General features: G+C 45.1%; 5 protein-coding genes across 5 annotated transcripts; 3 read left to right on the top strand and 2 right to left on the bottom strand.

Moving 5' to 3' along the window:
- Nucleotides 1-2521: 2521 nt before the first annotated feature.
- GL218_06071 (putative high mobility group protein) lies at nt 2522-3988 on the top strand (the record flags this gene model as incomplete). Its single annotated transcript, XM_033582768.1, has 3 exons — nt 2522-2722; nt 3131-3505; nt 3563-3988. The coding sequence occupies 3 exons, from the start codon at nt 2522-2524 to the stop codon at nt 3986-3988; spliced, it is 1002 nt and encodes a 333-aa protein (XP_033433914.1).
- A 1385-nt stretch (nt 3989-5373) lies between these two features.
- On the bottom strand, nt 5374-8220 carry GL218_06070 (Urease; the record flags this gene model as incomplete). The annotated part of the gene is made up of 5 exons (XM_033582767.1): nt 5374-5691; nt 5776-6667; nt 6758-7944; nt 8032-8118; nt 8200-8220. 5 exons carry the CDS (start codon nt 8218-8220, stop codon nt 5374-5376), a joined length of 2505 nt encoding a protein of 834 aa, XP_033433915.1.
- Nucleotides 8221-8949: 729 nt separating this feature from the next.
- GL218_06069 (Chromatin-remodeling complexes subunit NGG1) lies at nt 8950-11202 on the bottom strand (the record flags this gene model as incomplete). Its single annotated transcript, XM_033582766.1, has 2 exons — nt 8950-10433; nt 10731-11202. The coding sequence occupies 2 exons, from the start codon at nt 11200-11202 to the stop codon at nt 8950-8952; spliced, it is 1956 nt and encodes a 651-aa protein (XP_033434157.1).
- Nucleotides 11203-15974: 4772 nt separating this feature from the next.
- On the top strand, nt 15975-17034 carry GL218_06068 (Glucanase; the record flags this gene model as incomplete). The annotated part of the gene is made up of 2 exons (XM_033582765.1): nt 15975-16797; nt 16850-17034. 2 exons carry the CDS (start codon nt 15975-15977, stop codon nt 17032-17034), a joined length of 1008 nt encoding a protein of 335 aa, XP_033434156.1.
- A 792-nt stretch (nt 17035-17826) lies between these two features.
- On the top strand, nt 17827-19347 carry GL218_06067 (uncharacterized protein; the record flags this gene model as incomplete). Its single annotated transcript, XM_033582764.1, has 1 exon — nt 17827-19347. One exon carries the CDS (start codon nt 17827-17829, stop codon nt 19345-19347), a length of 1521 nt encoding a protein of 506 aa, XP_033434151.1.
- Between the last annotated feature and the right edge of the window lie 94 nt (nt 19348-19441).

Raw genomic sequence — 19441 nt, 5'->3', positions numbered from 1 at the left:
CTTAGATTAGTAGTTGTTTTTACGCAAGTAGGATCTGCTGTTTACATAGAGGCACGTCTCGTCCGCTGAAACCCAAAGCGATCATGTCAACTGTGCGTAAGATATTATAGTCTTCAATCAACAAGTTGCTAGACCATACTCTTCGGTTTATATTCGCTGAAGTAGATAGGCAGATTGCTATGTTATAGAGTTGACTACCCAGCAGGCAATGGCCCAAGGATACCCCTTATCGTGAATAGTTAGTATGTAGCGAATACAACTATATTACCTCTATACGAAAAGAATGCTAACAACTAAAGGCACTACAATCTAATAAGATAATTATCGTGCGAAAAAATTGTAGTGTAGCAACATCGGTTTCGTAGATTTCTATAGCTTCAAGCAGTCTGCGAATACCTATCAAGTATTTACGGAATAAACACCTGGTGTGGTGGATTTTAACTGAAGCGCGGTAAGAAGCATTGTGCTGTTAAGCCACTTATGAATTATCAGCGGGCAGCATATAGAAGGTATCTAGCCATGCGTCATGGACAGCGACACAAGGATAGATAGAACAGACTTTTCAGGCTATGGGCCTTACGAATTAGTGCCTATTAAGGGTTGTCTGAACAAGAAGTGTCGACGGAAGCGAGGTAGAATTTATCAGAAGTTAGGCAGACTTTAGAGGTAAGCATGCTAGACATGGCTACCCTAAACAGACACAGAAATAGTTCTATCTACCTCTTAAGGTCAGGTACGGATGTAAGTTAAGGCACGGCGACCAAGTATCTACGCTGTAGTGCACTGTGAACCTCACTAATAAATTTAGAATCGATGGATTATGAAGACCAGAATCGACGGGTTGATTAAGAACTGTATAACCACCTATCTTACCTACCTAACAGACAGGCAGATAAACGTGTAACCGGCAAAGCTATCTCGTCAACGCAAACATTAATGAAAAAAAGGCATCAATATGCTGTGGACTGTAACTATGATGATACCTATTGTGGGGTAACACGGTGGATAATGGTACGCTGATAAATAATCAACAGCTGCTAAGATTTTATTAGTTGGTGACCGTAGTATTTGAAAGAAGAAAATTTTTGTCTTGTGTAGAAGGTTGGAAAGGTGCTGAATCCACTATGTCCTATGTGCGCACACTGGAGCAACACTGGAGCGAACAGCTGAGAAGGGTGTCGGGGGAGTTGGTTTGACCCTGAAAATTTCGGTAGGTGATGGGGGGATGGAAGGGCCGGTAGTTGCCGCCGCTTTAGACGCTCACTGGAGGCGCTGATGTGATTTGATGGACTACAGGTGCACCTTCCCCGCCGAGCCAATCGATTTGCAGCTTCCACTGAACGGGTGCAACCATTTAATTGAGAATGACAAGACGCTGGGAACACCAAAATTTCGGGTACTTCTAAGCTCCTTCAGCACATTCAGCGATGCAACTTTTGAAAGTCATTCTTTAAAGCCCTTATGAACTTAGAACATCATTTGCGACCCTAACAATTGGTCATCGACAACAATTAAACCTCAAGAGATTAAAAGAATATTTCATATTAATTATTAAAACATAGTATAGAAAATATGCGACAAAGTCAACATATATTAAATTTAGATCTCATGTATAAAAGTAGATAACGAGTGACTTGCGAGAATAAGAGAATGATGTAAAGTGGAAGTACCATGAAGATGCATCAAGTTGGGCTGGTTCCATTTGTGCCTGCTGATTTTTATTATTTTTATTATTATTTTTTTCGGCCCCTTCCTTCTACGGGTAATGGGGCTGGGCTGATTTCGATGCCCCTCTCTAGTTCAGACGCGATATATTTTTTTTCGGGTGACACTACAAGAATCAATGTCTACTCGACAGCGAGAATCTACGTAAAACAACGTACAATTGTATGATTTTGGTGCAAATTGGACGAGATGATAGCTTAGATGTTTTTAAATACGTAGAAATATTTCATTAGAATTGCATTGGCGATTCTACAGTAGTAAAATAGTTGTTTCTTCAGGGGTATAAGTGCCTACTATCTTGTACCTAAGACGTCGCTACAAAAAGTTACTTAGGTACCTAATCCACCATAGTGCAGACCCCCCCGGAGCACCCCTCTCTCAGTGATCAGTGATTTGGGAAAATCAGCAAGCCTTAGTTTTGGGATATTTAGAGGGTGCCTTGCCCCTCCCTTCCAGCGCCGTTGCCCCCAAAACTTTCTTTCCGCCAAAATTTCGCGCTTCCTGCACTTTTCTTTACTGATCTCCAGCGGTCGCAATCTGGCTTTAGACACCTAGGTCGACCACCAACCCGGCAACATAACACAGACAGGATAGTTTGTTCTAAATTATTGGATCATAAATCCACAGGTGACTTTTTTTTTTCTTTTACGCAAAGCACACCTAGCCAACGCGTCAAAGTACAACACTATCTACCTATCTACCTACCTTAGGGCCTCAGTACCCAAAGAATCCAAGCACCAAGCATCAAGCACCAAAACAATCACCCAAAGTTACAACCACCACTAAATCAAATACAATGCCTCGCCCCAAAAAGGCAGACCCTCCCCGACAACCCGCCCCCGTGGCACCCGCACCAGCCATGGTTCCTATGGCCATGCAACCTGTCCCAGCTCAGATGGCGCCTCAACCTATTCAACAACAACCTCTAGCTGCTGGACCTGCAATCCAACCTCCTAGAACGATTGGTATTGAAGAGTTCATCCGAGTTCGTGATAGCGTAAGTCAACTTTTTTTTTCCCCTTTCAAAATTCGGCAACATACTTTTTCTACATATCCGTTATACGTATAAGGGATAGTGCTCTGCATATTATTTGCGTGCACACAGTACTTGACACCTTATGATTATGTATGTGACGGTAATGGCGAGGGTGATAAAGCTTTAAGTACTTGAGCTACATGACCCGGTTTGCTTACTGTCGTCCACTTACCCTGTTCATCTATGGCTGTCAAATACCTGGTCGCCTTAGGCATCTTATCTCAGTCATACCCCTCGCATCTTACATGGTGTGCTGCCATTACACAACAGCCTATTAATTTATTATATACCCCCACCATTATCACCATCTTCCTATTCCCCATTGGTTTTTAAATTTGAGACGAAGATGAAAGCTAATCCTCATATCAGGTTCATGCCAGATTCAACACCATAACAGGGTTAATGAAGAGTTTCTCGGATGACTTCCTACGACAAACTAATCTCCTAATCGGAGAACCCGCTCCTTTTGACAACAATACGACTCATTCTATGCAAAATATAATTGCCAACCTAGATGGTATTAGTGGTCAACTCGGTGACTTTGGTCATGTTGAAGAGAAGAAGGAGCGTAAGAAGAGAACTCATGATCCTAATGCCCCCAAGCGACCCTTGACACCTTATTTCTTGTATATGCAAACCGCTCGTCCCATTATCGCCAACGATCTTGGTCAGGATGCCCCGAAAGGTGCTGTGCAGGAGGAAGGTCAGCGTCGCTGGGCATCTATGACCCCGGCCGAAAAGAACGTAAGTATTCTATTGTGCCCGACGATCACACATTCACTTTGCTAACGTCAATGCTAGGCTTGGAACAATGCTTATCAGTTCAACCTCCGCCTATACAATGCGCGAGTGCACTCGTACAAGGCTGGCAATCTTGATGCTCGAAATATGACTGATCCGGATGCTCTGAACTACGCTGACGGAAATGGAATCCCCCAACCCGTTCTATCTGGAGAAGAGGCGTATGCTCCTAATGATCAGGATGCCATTGCTGAGCAGCTGCAAATGGCCGTGCCACCTGCACCTGAGCCTGAAACTCAAACACCAAAGGCTAAAGTAACTCGAAAGCGAAAGAGTACCGCAGCTGCCGAGGTCGAGGATGTTGAGGCGAGCGCTGCTAAGACCGCGACGCCTGCTAGCCCTGACAAAAAGCGCAAAAGAGCCTCCAAAGTAGCCGAGACCCCGGAGGAACCTAAGAAGTCCAGTCGGAAGAAGAAGGCTGCATGATTCTATCAGTACGGATTGCGCTAAATTCGAGTGCTTTCATCACCTTATATCCTCTTCGTTTAGAGATATACGTGAACTACATCAAACCTGACCCATTTACGTACAAGTGTAGCAATGTTTGTTTCACTTGCTAACTAGGTACTGAGGGGGAAAAGTCCGAGGACGGAATATATGTCGATGGAAAGATACCTTGCCTATGGATGAGGACTAAAGTAGCACGGGGTTATCCAGACTCTTCTGATGTTGTATTATGAATTACGAGAATCCTACAGGTACCCGCGGATGGGTTAGTAGGGGCCTAGGGACGGCGGATCGAGGGAAGGAGTTTTATTCTAAGGGCTCGAAGTGTTGACTATTTGTATTTACATGGCTTTTCGCAGAGCAGTGTATTGACCGTATCTATTTATTACTGACGTTTTGGTATTCAGGAGACCAACGTCTCCTGTCATGGTGAACCTATCGGGATTAGAGCATGCAAGTACGTATCTAGCAGCCTTTAAGCTACCTACCTCTTTGTTAAATTCGAATGCCTACGGGCTTCTAGTTTCAGCTATTAGGCAATTATCTAGCAGTAACGTGCTGCCTACTGCTAGTGGAGTTTAACAAAGAGTATTTTTTAAGCGTAGCGCTGCGAAGAACGGCCAGCAGAAACTCTACTATGCTCCTAGGTGTACTATACGTATACGTAGGCCTCCAATATCCTATCGGTTACGTCTCAACAACTCAGTACATAATTCATCGATGCAGTGTTTGAGACGGTTATACCAGAGTGGATAGGTAGATAACCTCTATATCTAACGGGTTATTCTATTATACGAATACAGAGCCACGCAAATTATCTCTTAAGGCCTAATGATTTCGACCAGTAGCTATTTGTATTCGGTATTATCCATCTACTTAGGTAGACATCCCTCTATATACTCATGTATAGGTACCTATCTTACAGGCGCTCCTCAAGCTGACCAATCAACTTACATCAATCTACTACCAGCAGTCCAGAAACAGGTATATACAGTAAAACTCCCAGTTAAGCAGGTCTCCTATCCACTAAAAGAAGAATGTCGAGCTTGATAGGGTTGGATACCAGTACCAGGATTAAAACTAGCTGCTTGGGCATCTCATTTATCTCTATATCAATGCATCAAAAACGTATTGAAGTTGACCATGAACAATATTAATCCATTTAGGTACCTCGCATGTCGAGAGTTTACATACAGCACAGATCCTACCTCCAGTTACAACCACCCATAGCTAATCCCCCTTTTCGCATCTAAACACTGAACCCAGCCACTAGTCCACCCCAAAAACCCAGACACTAAACCCGCTTCCCGGCCTCGACTTTCCTCAACCCCCTATGTTTCCACCTGACACATCTCCCACCCGCACTAATAAACAAACCAAGCCTGCGTAAGCGGCAGCTCGCTCGCCGGCTCTGCAGTACATAACACACCATCTGCCTCCACCGCATATCGCTCGGGGTCGACATGCATTTTGGGCATGGCGTCGTTGAACCGCATGTCCTTCTTGCTGACGGAGCGGCATCCACGAACAGCCTCGACGCGTTTGCGTAGCCCATACCCGGAGGTCACTGTGTCCAAGCTAGCCGCAGATACAAACAGCACGCTAGACCGCGGCACCAGCGGTGCGAACATGGGGCGCGCGATTATCGGCTGCACCGTCGGGATCGAAGCATTAGGGTCGCCCTGGGGAAGAGTGTTAGAATTACGTAGGGTAAAGAGAACCGAAAAAAAAGAAAAAAAGGGGGGAGAAAGAGAAAGAAGACAAACCATCTGTGCGTAAGCAATCAACCCGCTCTTAACCACCGTCGCCGGTTTGGCGCCAAACCACGCCGGGTCCCAGAGCACTAGATCAGCCAACTTTCCAATCTCGATACTACCAACTAGGTGGCCCATACCCTGCGTGACAGCCGGGTTGATAGTGTACTTGCTAATATATCGCTTGACGCGGAAGTTATCCGCTTCCGTACCCTCATCCTCGGGTAACCAGCCACGCTGAACCTTGTTCTTGTGTGCCGTGTTCCAAGTTCGGAGAATAACTTCACCACAACGGCCCATCGCCTGAGAATCCGAACTCATCATGGAGATTGCACCCAGGTCGTGTAGCACGTCCTCGGCTGCGATTGTCTCGGCGCGGATACGAGATTCTGCAAAGGCTACGTCCTCGGGGATGTTTCGCGACAAGTGGTGGCATACCATGAGCATGTCGAGATGCTCGTCTAGAGTATTTCGTGTGTACGGTCTCGTCGGATTTGTTGATGACGGTAGTACATTCTCATTCTCCACGACTCTAATAATATCAGGGGCGTGCCCGCCTCCTGCACCCTCCGTATGGTAGGTGTGGATTGTTCGCCCCTTGAAAGCTGCAATTGTCGACTCCACGTATCCAGACTCATTGAGTGTGTCCGTGTGGATCAGACATTGCACGTCTAGTTCATCACATACGCTTAAGCAAGAATCGATGGCTGCCGGTGTCGTACCCCAATCCTCGTGCAGCTTGAGACCACAGGCGCCTGCAAGAACTTGCTCACGCAGAGCCCCCGGGTCACTGTCGTTACCCTTCGCCGTAATTCCAATATTAAGAGGTAACTGGTCGCACGCCTGTAGCATTTGCCGCATATAGTTGGCCCCTGGTGTACAGGTAGTAGCGTTGGTTCCAGCGCTTGAAAAGGATGCTGTTAGTCGTTTATAACTCGCCAGCTCACCTTACCCCAGATGACTATAGTACTCAAGTAGAAGCGGAATCTCTTACCTAGGCCCAGTACCACCTCCAAGCATCGTCGTAATACCCGAAGCAATAGATTCATACGCCTGTTGGGGACATATGAAATGGATATGTGTATCCAGACCACCTGCAGTTATAATCTTACCCTCTCCCGCAATAACATCTGTACAGCTACCTACGATCATCCCCTCCGTTACGCCGTCCATAACATCCGGATTACCAGCCTTACCAATCCCCACGATAAGACCATCTTTTACTCCTATATCCGCTTTATAAATACCCGTATAATCAATAATCAGAGCGTTCGTCACCACCATATCTAAGCTATCCTTGTCCGAACACCCCGTCATCTGCCCCATACCTTCTCGTAGCGTCTTGCCACCTCCAAACTTACACTCATCACCATACGTCGTCAAATCCCTCTCTATCTTGATCCAAAGATCTGTCGCCCCCAAGCGCACCATATCTCCCGTCGTAGGGCCAAACATAGTCCTGTACTTCTCGCGGTCCAGCGAGAACGCATCTACCAACTCCAAGCCGCTTGTGGGCTCCGGCACATGCACAAAACCGGCTTTTTGCAACGCAGCCACGACAGTGTTTACCCTCCATAGCTCCACTCGCCCCGAAGCAATTCCATTGCCCCCACGTATAACCCGATTTCCGCCGATCTCGACCAGATTCACGGTCCTGGTGTCTCCCGGCTCGAAGCGCACGGACGTGCCGGCGGCGATGTCGAGCCGGAACCCGTACGCGGCGCCGCGGTCGAATTCGAGCTGCGGGTTCACCTCGATGAAGTGGTAGTGGCTGCCTACCTGAATCGGCCTGTCGCCTTTACTCGTGATTCGGAGCTTGATGCGTTTGCGGCCTTCGTTAAGGGTGATGCGCCCTTTGACTACCACCACGGCGCCGGGCTGCTTGGTGGGCTCATAGGCGCTTGGCTCGGCGGCTGGGAATAGGTCTTGATTGGGGATGGGCAGGAAGCTACCGTATAGGGCTTTTGCTAGGTCACCGTCATCGGTAGCGACGGGGTTGTGCACAGTTACTAGATACGTTCCTGATGGGAATGTGCCCTCGACTTGGATCTCGTGGAGAGTGCTGACGACGGAGGGAAGTACGTGCCTCCGGCCTAACATGGTAGACCCGATCGCCATGAGGTCAGCAACGCTGTGCTGGCCATCTCGGATAAGCTCTTGGAGATTATTCGCGATGAGAGCCTAAGATCGAGTTAGACCAGCTCATTAGCTAGTTATTCGATTACTGTATTAAAGAGCTATGCTCCCTATAAGATCTGGGAAGCTTACAGTGGCTTCGGTATGGTTCAACTTAACACCTCTAGCAAGTCTTCTCTGAGCTAGGAAGCCCAGTTGCGAGATGACGAGCTTATCAAGCTAGAATATAATGTTAGTCTATAGCTATCTCCTTTGCTTCACTATAGCTACTAGATAAATAGGTAGTTAACTAATACGGACCTCTTTCGGCGCAAGATGCATATTTGCGATGATACAGACTGCTTCAGGTCACTACGCAATTCTAACTCTTGTGGAGTTAGATGAATAAGAAGAGAACCATAAAAAATGGTTACGAGAACGGCTTGACGTTGATTTTATTCAGTTTGTATGTAATACAACTATTCATCAATTGATAGCTTTAAGTTATAGCTTCTTATCTATGTGGGGTGGGGTTTCCAAGCTTCGGTCTACTTGCATACGCAGATACCTTAGCTTAGCATTAGCGCCTTTAATACCCCGCAACATTAGGTACTTTATAGAACTTACATAAGATGCGGTTTGTATTCTCCAACTTCAATCTTCCTTCGCTCTATCTTCCTCGGACAAATACTACCTAAGGTATAGTTATTACATGCACTAATAGCAGTAGGAGAGTGGTATCTTAAAAAATAGAACCGGTTAATTAATTTACAATACCTAGGTAAGAACACGAATCAAGTCATGTTGTCATAGGTAGCAAACGGAGGTGATATAAAGAACCAGGAGGGTATTGATTCAAAATTAAGTCTTACACCTCATCTACCAAGCTTCCAACTCAGGCTAGTAGCCTATCGCACCGGTAGGAATTGATAAGGTAGAAATTCCAAAATCAATCCTCGCAAACTCCTCGCAAACTCCTTGCTCATCCCTAAACCCCAATTTGGTATCATAAGGTACAAGTAAACCCACAGAGCGCCTCCGAGGAAAGTATAAAGAATAGAGAATATCTAGTTATTCATCCTCAACCTCCTCGTCCCAAGCCTGCTGCTCCTTCTTCATGAAATCAGCCATCATCTCCGGTTTGAAGATCGTACTGTCGGGATTCGACGAACGAGGAACCTTGCCAAGAGCGGGATCACTAAACACCGGGCCAACAGCGTCGATCCATCGTTTTCGGCGTTCCATCAGAGTCTTAGTTACGTCGCCGATACCTGGTCGAGCCATACCTGTCCCGGAGCCGCCAGCTGGATGACTACCGCCGCCAGCACCACCTGGTCGCTTCGCCTTCTTACTCTTACCCATCGTGCGCGTCCGCTTAAGATACGCACCCTGGACTTGCGAATCGAGATCCTCAAGGATAGTGGTGTATTCCTGATGGGCCATCCTCTCCTTAACCAAATCGGTTAATCGGGTCTTGCGCGCACCATTGATGAGCATCTGCTCGCGTAAACGATCTTGCAAGAGACGTAAGCGAGCGGCGACTTCATCATCATAGTGCCCATCATAATCACCGTCGAACCCTTCCAGTGGAAGGAAACCGATATTACGAAGTTCTAGCTTGATGCGTTCGTCTACTTGCGAGTAATCTAACTTGGGATGCGTGGCTTTCTTCCAGGCTTCGGTTGACGATTCGGTCATAAAGGTGGCTGGTGGTACACTCTTACTCTCTTCACCTGTTATACCCGAATTGGAATCACCATTTGTCTCTTCCTTCATCTCGACGTCTCCATTAACTCCGTTCGTCATCGGCTTATCTTCGGTCGGTTGCACACGAGCTTCGGGGCGCATAGCCTGTAGCAGTCGTGACAAGACGGGACCGACCGACAACTTGTCGCTCTCTGCGACATCGTCGTCCATATTATCGATAGTGCCACGTGCCTGGTTGGGGGCGAGCTTATCCCTTCCTGGTGTACTCGGCTCAATTACCATAGCGCTGTCTTCTTCTGCCCATATCTCACTATAATGTCTTTTGCCTCGTTTAGGCATGACGAAAGGTGTGAGTCGGTCGCCACGTTCTCGTAGGAAAGCTAAGTCTTCTTCGATATACGGACGGAAGTACGGCTCGACATAGGTTGAGAAGGTGCTAAAGCTGATTTGGTTTGACGGCTTGGCGCTGCTGAAGTCTTTATCGGGCGGATCGCCCGCAATCATGTCGGCAAGGTCAGACCTGGGGAAAACAGCAACAGAATACAGCTCCTTTAACTCGTCAATACTCATTCCAGGTGTCGCTGGACGGATCTCATAAACCGTAGGATCTGGAAAGGTCGAGGGATCTTCGCCGAAGGTTTGAAATTGAGGAGCCTCTCGGCGGGGAGGAGCACCTTCATCCTCAGAATCGGAATCGTCTTCGACTTTGTTGTCGAGCTTCGCTTTCTCGTCTACCTCCATTGCGCCGGGTGTTGCGGGTGCGACGGGTGAAAGTGAAGAGCTAGCCGAATCGTTGTCTCGTGAGTGTTTTCTCGATTTACTGGAGCCGCGCAGAGGAGATGAACGTTCTTAGTTGAAGTTGTTAGCGTGGGCTAGTAATCTTGGGGTTGAAAGATGATGGTTTGGATTGAAATTAAGGACAGAATTGTTAAGCGTGTTTATTGAAGAGTGGGGAGGGAGGAATCAACATTAAGAAAAATTGGTGTAGTCGCGCGGCATGCACGAAAGATAAAAAATAAAAAATAAAAAGATATGCGCAATATGAGGGGTTGTGAATCGTATCATGACTATTGCTTCCCAACTGTGATTTTACGAACTGGACAACAACATAGATGTCATGTAGATGTCATATAGATGCCACTCACCAGTATGCGCATCTCCAGGGGCAAGACTATCATTGCCCTTTCTCTTCTTCTTATTTGCTCTTCTTTCAGAATCATCATCACCTTCTCTACGCGCATCATCTCTTCTACTAGCAGAAGCCATCTCGTCGTAATGTGTCTTTCTCTGAGCAGCGACAAGTCTCATTCCTTTGTCGCACCATGTTCCTCGGCGTTCAACTATTTCATTGAGCTTTCCTAGTCGCGTAATTAGGCCATCGAGGCTCTTAGAATCGGGGATGACAGCATTCGAGGTGGTAGTATCAATTAGGTCATCGTAGGTTATAGTACGGACTGATTCTAATCTAAGGTCTAAGAATTCGGTTTCTATAGTATCAACAGGTGGGATGCTCGCGTTGGACGGCAGGCTAGCCATAGGTGTCGTATTTCGACTACGTTTTCCGATAGCACCAGCATTTTTCTTGCCGGTACCTTTTTGGCTAGGATTAGGGGGCATATTTATGGGGGAATATAACAACGGAAGGATAAAATGGTGAAGATGTGAAATAATATGAAGTTGAACGTCGTTGGACAGTGGTTAGACATTGGTTGGGTTGGGTTGAATGTCCCATCAGTTGATGCTTACTTGATTAATTACCAAAGTGTTAGTCTTGGCCGAAATCGAAGCTTTGATAGGTTGTACACGTGCATTTGTGGGGTTATCCAAGATCAAGCAAGGACCTAACGGATCCGTACCTTTTGCGGCTGAACAAAATCCCATAAAGTTAAATGACGTAATCAGGAAGACGTCTTGTTGCTGCTGCCTTACGGATATAAACCAGAAAACGCAGTACTTAGGAATAACACGTTGGTCGACTCCAATCAATTTATTTTACTTTGCTGAGCTGAAAACTGGAAAATAAATTTTGGTTACATTACCATAAGACAGGTTCGCTTGTTTACATTATAACCCCTTAGTATTTCCGACATATTTGGGGTCCATGATAGCTTATTCAATCGTGGTATTAGAGCCGCACCAGTAGCAGTGAGGCAGTAGGTTAGGTAGTCAAATATTCAAATATTTTAATTCTCATACTAACTAATAATTAGGTTAACTAGTACGTATTCCTTTCCACTTATATTCAACCTGTATTATCTCATATATCATCACGAGTCTAAGACATCTATCTCTATAATATAGGAACTAGTGCTCATTATAATACAAGTTACTTGAGATATTTTACCCAACTAAACGCCTCACTCGAATATTCAGTTTAACCAATTATTACGCATACATCTGCTGATAAGAGAGATAACATTAGCAACATATCTCGTCTTCTTAGAAGGACTCGTAATTATCTACAGCAAAGAAACACGATCTAGAAAGCTCCGTTAAGTATAAAATTTCACTTCCGTATCCCGTATATGAAGTCCTCAAAAGCTAAGGCTACGAGGTATTATATAAGTGCACATTTGTCTTGAGGAGCGTCCGCCAGGATATAACTCCTTATGGTATCGGTCTTCCTCCGTAAATCGGATAGATTTTTAGCATCACTTATAGGTCGCCTCGTCCCATATCTCCCTTCCAAGTCCGCTTCGGTATTTTCCCGGTTGATTAAATAGGCGCCTCCGTAATCATCAGAAGCAAGTAATCCCTCACTAAAAGCTTCGGACACCTACTCGGAAATAGCTTCTAAGTCTAGAAACTAGAACCTTTCGAAAAGTCTTGGCTTATCTTGACCCTGGTTATTTCCTTTTGTTAAAACTTTCTTTTACGAATTTCTTTCATATAATGGGTTTCTGGTAGCCAAGCTGGACGATGGATAAGCTTGCAATCGTATCTAGCATTGTTAAGCGTAAGGCTCAGGAACGGAGGGAAAAGAAAAAGAAGGTTTCACAAACCTAGCAGCAATGTAGAATCGGGAGGTATAATTAGATTCATTATCAATCAAGCCTTAGTAATCTCAGGGGTTGCTGCGTAGCTAGTCCCGGTCTTCCAGCCCATTATGAGATACTTGGGGGTAGATTAAGATTCAACGATAAAGCACTTACAAATACCTCTTGTTTGATATGTGACTTTAGGACTCTTCGGGGTGATTGGACTGTAATTTGCAAGGGTATCTCACCGCATTATGTACGGTACGTTTTTCTCTATACCGTTTCAAGAAACGAATTCTCCCCCCCCCCCCGGTGCACCACAGCCTTGCGAACTTGATGACGTCTTACTTCTGATGCTACTTCTGATACAATGATTTCTTTGATTTTCATTGTGAAACCCGGGCAGCACAATTCCTCGCCTACGCACCGAGAACGGTAAAGCTATAAGCATAGCATTATCGCAATATGTTCACTATGCTGAACGAATTCCCATATCAGGAAAGTAGACCATCTTGACGGCCCCACCATACTCCGCCTGTCTGCCGAGCGGTACGGATATTATGCCGGAGACCATGCTTGTCATCATAAGGGATGATATTTAAGTTGGTGTATGCGAACCTTTTTCCTTAACTGACAATGTCTCTTACGTGTCGAAAGTTGGGGCTGAATTCTGAGCTGAATTCGGTTGGGGCTATATTGGGTAGTCTGAAAGGGTTTATGATATGTCAGTAACGTTTCCCTCCTTCCATATTAGGGCCGTTACATTCTATAAGCGCCCCCATGCTCACCCCAAAATGAGCGGTAAAGAGCCGCGCGAGTTACTACCTAGGTATCTCAGTGCCAATAACCTTCAAAATGGGAGCTCTGCTTGGATAGTCTGGTACTTAGGACTTTAAATATTTGCCACCGACCACCACAAAAATTTTCTTGTGAAACTACCTACAGATACTCCATTCCATATTTCTCGTAACCCGCCCAAGCCCTAGTAACAGTCCGGCCATTCTAATGTTGTGACATATGAGAACCGGGAACAAGCATACCTACATCTATAAGTAAGACCGATGTACCTAATAGTGCTGTGGCTGAATATATATATTACTTTGTGGCTGGGATCCCGTTGCATATAATCGTATTTATTTATTGGACGCTTAGAAATTCCCTGGTCGCCACGTTTGGAGGGCTATGATGTCGCATATGCAGAAGTGTTAAATCGGCCATATGCGTTGAAACCTATCATATCTACTACCGTGGGCCGGGAAGGCCGGGGTTACGCCACAGCGTTATTTTCTCTAATGTGAGGTATCGGGTCGGATCGTCTGTTACCCCTGACATGAACCGCATCTTTCTGAGAGCCGACAAGAGCTACAAGACCAAGATAACATGGGGGGAAAATAAGGCAATATCCAGCGAATTTACAACCATACATGCTTCAGCATCTTTCAGCTGAGATGCGTGCAGTTAGCTTTCAGCCCTATACTAACACCTATGCTAACAATACGCGCAAGCATTATGATTCCCCGTAGTTCTGATTAGACGCTACTCGACTTACTCCATATTTTAGCTTTGGCAACCTGTATCTCTAACATGAATACCTCGGAATGAACACTGAGACTGAGTCTTGGAACTGTTTATGAAATAAGACTTTGGTTGTATTCTACCGACGAAATGTCCGACGCTTGTATTAATGATATTGAATATAAAAATGACTCCATACCTATACTCCAGTCGTGGAAATATTCCATAGAGCTTAACACCTTATTCCGATACCGTTTATCCTTCTAGTCCACTATGTCTTCTGTCAATTATCTAAACGAGGATAAGTCTTTAGCTAAGAGGCAAGTAATTGAAATGACGACACCTTTATTAAATATAGCGTTGTAAACTCAGTGGTCATAACTAATAGTATTATAGCCATGCCGGGAGCCAACCTGCAGCTGTTGGCCAGAATTGCCCGGTTTCCCCGAACGAACCAATTCACCCACGTCTAGATGACTTTATCAAAGAGCCGCTGGATTCTGGAAATAGGAACGTCATGCTCCCCGACAGAAATGCTAACGTGGACTTGGCCGTTAAAGATTCCCGAGAGCGCATGGAGAAAGACATTGAAAATACAGCTCAAGCGCTAGGTAAACCAGAAAGTCAGCAATATTGCCCCCTTTAGCATATTAACTAGCATTAGCTAACTATAAAATAAGCAACGGACGCCCCTAAATCGGCTCAACAGGGAGATAGCTCAGACAAATAAACACATATTGGAATAAGATAAGAAACAATTTCTCACCATTGGATATATTTCTTATATACGAACTATAGTAAATGATGGTGCATATCACGATACATACTAAGGCACCTGTGTAGAATTCTCAACGTTGGAATCGGTTATATAAGATATATTTCAGACATCATTAAAGCTAGGGGCTTTAGAAAACTATACTCTATTTTCAACAAATAGGAATACACTCCAATGTATGACAGACATATGTATTAGGCCAATCGAGACGGAAAAATAGAGCGCAGGTGTAGTGCCTGGTGGTCCAATCATAGATAGGTGGTACATAGTTCTATGTATAACAGACCAATTATTTCCCGACTTCTTTCTGAACAAGAATATTCTACATTAAGCACAAGCTGATACTTAGATACTTATTACTACACGATATCATGAAACCCCCTTTCCAAGTTTACATATTTTCGTATATGTAAACGCTTCCGTTATAAGAGGTATGGTAGATCTATGCCTGCTCCATGCCTGCTCCTGATTAGCTCCACTTATAGGGTTAAGACTACATCTGTCACAACTATAAGCTGTTGGTTTAAGATTGTTATTGTATACTATTGCGCCATTTTAACAAACAAAAGGATCTTGCGCATATATCAATTCTAATCCAACTATTAATAGTTTATTCGCGACAATGTGCCATTTATTTAGGACTTTAACATCAGCTAACAGTTTAGATTTTCAAAAGGTAGGTAGCCAGCCTATCCGCAGACTGTATATCTATAGATACTCGACTTTGTAAACCAGCTAGATTTATAAAGCGAATATCTAATAGTATCAATGAATAATACTTGTCGACGTAATAGGTGTGGTTGCCGTAAGGAGTAAATATGCGGAGGGTATTTCCCGAATATATGCCGTTACAGCTATCATTCAGCCGTAATTTGTTACAATCTCCTCGCATATTCCGGTTTTTGAGCTGAATGGTCCCGGTGGGCCGGCATATCTACAATTCTCAAACACCAAGCCTAAATAGATGAGAAAATGCGGAGGTATTCCTCTTACATAGAGGCAGTGGTTGATTAAAAGGAATCAATTGGTAAGTACATAATGTGAGGATCTTTCTCCTATTCTGTGCTGTTTTAATCTTAGTCACGAACTCGTGAGGTGCTGGATAGCTTATACACTACGAAATGTCTTTCAAACTTCTCTACGCTGGCCTAGCAAGCTCGTTACTAACCGGGGTAGCTATCGCTCAAAGCTCCGAGGAGCATCCTCCTTTAATAACTTGGAAATGCACCACATCAGGAGGTTGCGTTCAGCAGAATACCTCTGTCGTTCTAGATAAGGATTCAAAATATGCCCAAGGTTCTGCTGGCTCAAGAACAGCGGCTGATTATGCTGCTATGGGAGTTTCTACCTCAGATGACGCCGTGACACTATATCACTACGTCAATTCGGGTGGCGCGCTCAACCCCGCATCTCCGCGCATATACCTCCTAGACGCCGAAGGAGAATACGTTATGATGAACCTCCTCAACCAGGAGCTTTCCGTGGATGTCGACTACTCAGCCGTCCCCTGCGGAGAGAATGGAGCCTTCTATCTCTCGGAGATGAAGGCTGACGGTGGGGGATCATCGGGCGGCGCGGCGGCTGGCCAAGGTTACTGTGACGCTCAATGCCAGGGCTATTGCTGTAACGAGATGGATATTCTCGAAGCCAATGCGAAGGCTACGGCAATGACGCCACACCCATGCAGCGGGAACAACTGCGACAAAGCCGGCTGCGGATACAATCCATACGCCAGCGGCCAGCGTAATCTCTGGGCAACTGGAGGCTCTGTTGACACGAGCAAGCCATTCACAGCTGTAACACAATTCGTTGGTAGCGGCACGTTGACACAAATAACCCGTACCTACATCCAGAATGGAAAGCAGATCAATGGGGGTTCCATCGGCAGCTGCAATGACGGGGCTGGTGGGCTTTCTGGTATGGGCCAAGCTTTGGGACGAGGAAGTAAGTAATAACTGCCTTCTTGAAACGTATATGGTTGACTTATACCTCATAGTGGTATTGGCGATGAGTATCTGGAACGACGCAGCACAGCAGATGTCTTGGCTCGACGCTGGCAACAATGGACCCTGCAATATTCAAGAGAGTACTCCCTCTAACATTCAGGCTCAGCATCCCGACACGCATGTCATCTTTTCTAATATTCGATGGGGTGACATCGGATCTACCACCAAGGGTTAAATGAGGTATATGGTTTTCCCTTCGTTGTGGGTGACACTATAGTGGTTGGAAATGCGATGAATTTTGTAGACGTGGTCGTGTCATATATTCAATATTGCATTAGTTGACGAGAGGAAGTCATGTCCTATTTGATATATCCTTGTTGAAGAAAATCCCCCTTAAATCTCATATATAAAATATGCCTACCCCTCATTTAGAATTATCGGTCTCGGGGAGTTACTTTCTCTCCGAGGAAATGTGCAGAGAGTATCTATTGTAAGATAGGCTTGTCACCAACTCAAATGTAGGAGACGTATTCGGGTTCGTACTCGAGAAAAGAGATGATTCTAACACTAACATCAAACCCTTTCACCTGCAATTGAAATAAAATTACTTCTACGCGAGGTAACATCGCTAAGCCATATTAATGACTCACAAGTATATGTATTTTTCCGGGGTTGTCTGCTTGATGAGTGGCTCTTGTAAAAGTTGTTTCTCTCCAACTGCATTATGCTACAATTATAAGCGTATCAGACATGCTTTAAACGCTCTTCACATTCATCAAACGGGACCCCCCAATTCCGAAATATCACGTGCTTGCGTGGAAGACTCGGGTTGGTTTTATTGACTACGCGTTGTAGACGCGTCTTATATTTAACGAGCAAATGTCTCGTTATTTTATGATTATATATCTTCCTTTAGATCTAAATCTATTATAGTATCTCTTGTATCATCTCGCAATTCGTTCATCTGCATCTTCAGCGCTTATTGTAGAGCTTAGAGTATATATATCCCCTATATTTTTTTCTTCCTATGGCTTCTCCTGAGACCCATTATCATCGTCTTCAATGGACGAAGTCTCCGCATGGAACCTGGGAGCGGGAGATCGATGAGTGCGAGGGGTTTTACAACTTATCTATCAGGAACGGAGAAGGCTGTTATCCTGTCACCAGTTGCGCATCTTTTATCATTAAGTCCTCTGATATTGTAACGACTGAAGAAGATGAAGATCGCCGCATTGAAAATGCTTTACGGAAAGCTTGGGCAACTCTCCACTACGATCATCCGACCCTACGCTCTCGTGTTGAGCGTAGTAAGGACGGTACCCGATGGAAAAGAGCATATTCTAAATTCGAGAACAAGGAAGAAGAGAAGCGATGGTTAGATTCGACGTTCAAAGTTATCGATGTCGAAGGGGCGCCATTGCAATGGTTCAACCACACATCTGCCTCCTTTGAGCTTTCGACCTTATTTCTCGTTAGGTCCAAGGAGAAGGACAATCACCATAGGCATCTCTTCTTAAGAAGTCCCCACGATATTACAGACGGTATTGGCGTTCTTCAGCTACTCAATAACCTATTCAAACACGCTGCTCTCGCTTATAAAAAAGGGGCTCAGTATACCTTACCAGCGTGGGGCAATGAACATGAAAGACTTTCCCCATGCCTTCAGTTTGTTACAGAAACTCCAAAGTCGTTTACTGAATCCCAAGTAAAGCGTTTCGAAGAGATCCAGACTCATAACAGGATGATCTACACTCATCCCGGTCTCCTTAGTTTACCCTCAAGTTCTAATCCTACTATTTCACAACATGAGAAAAGGCAGCGCGTTGCACTCTCGGTTTCCAAAGCTACTACAGATAACATTCTTCATAGCTGCAAAGCCATCGCTTCTGGAGTGAGCGTTACTCATGTCTTCACGTCGGCTTTAGCGTTAGCCCTCTCCGAATTGCAACCTCGCAAAGAGCAACCATACACTGTTCGCTACGCCAATCAGAGTATGGTCAATCTACGTTCACATTGCCGCTATCCCTATAACACGCCTGAGCATGCAGCAGCTGCATATCATACCGTCTCTGCTCAGGCGCTAGGTGTAGATTTAGTTGTCCCAGCTTCAACGGACACGGGGAATAGGGGTAACGTAGATCAATTCTCTAAAATTACAATCGAAGTACGGGATTACTTCAACACCGTTCGGCCAGCCTCCCCTAGAGATGAAAATGTCATATTTTCTCCAATGGTATTTAAAAGTTTTACGGCTCCGCCGGGTTCGGATCCCCATGCCGTATCGGAAACTCCTTTCTGTCCAGTGCCGCTTTCCTCGATCGGTAATATCGCTTCAATTGTGTCACCAAGCCATGGCCCCTTTGAGCTGATAAGTGTCTGGGCAGCTAGCGAACCAATCGGCGCTGGCGTAGCCGTATTCCTGGCGACCTGGGATGGAAAGATTGAGCTTTCTGCGGTGTTTGATACACGTTATCACGATGTCGACTATATTGAGAAGTTCTTAGAACGCATTCTGAACTGTGCTCTCAAAGGTCTAGGCATTAATTAGAGTTTATGATAATCTTGGTTATATTACGCCTAATTATATCACTGTGAATAGAAAGAGTATATTTCGCGACTTGTTAAGGTTCAAAACACGACTA

Source organism: Daldinia childiae (assembly GCF_008694065.1).
Source record: "Daldinia childiae strain JS-1345 chromosome Unknown Scaffold6, whole genome shotgun sequence".
Lineage (NCBI taxonomy): Eukaryota > Fungi > Ascomycota > Sordariomycetes > Xylariales > Hypoxylaceae > Daldinia > Daldinia childiae.
This window is presented reverse-complemented; position numbering and strand designations above follow the sequence as displayed.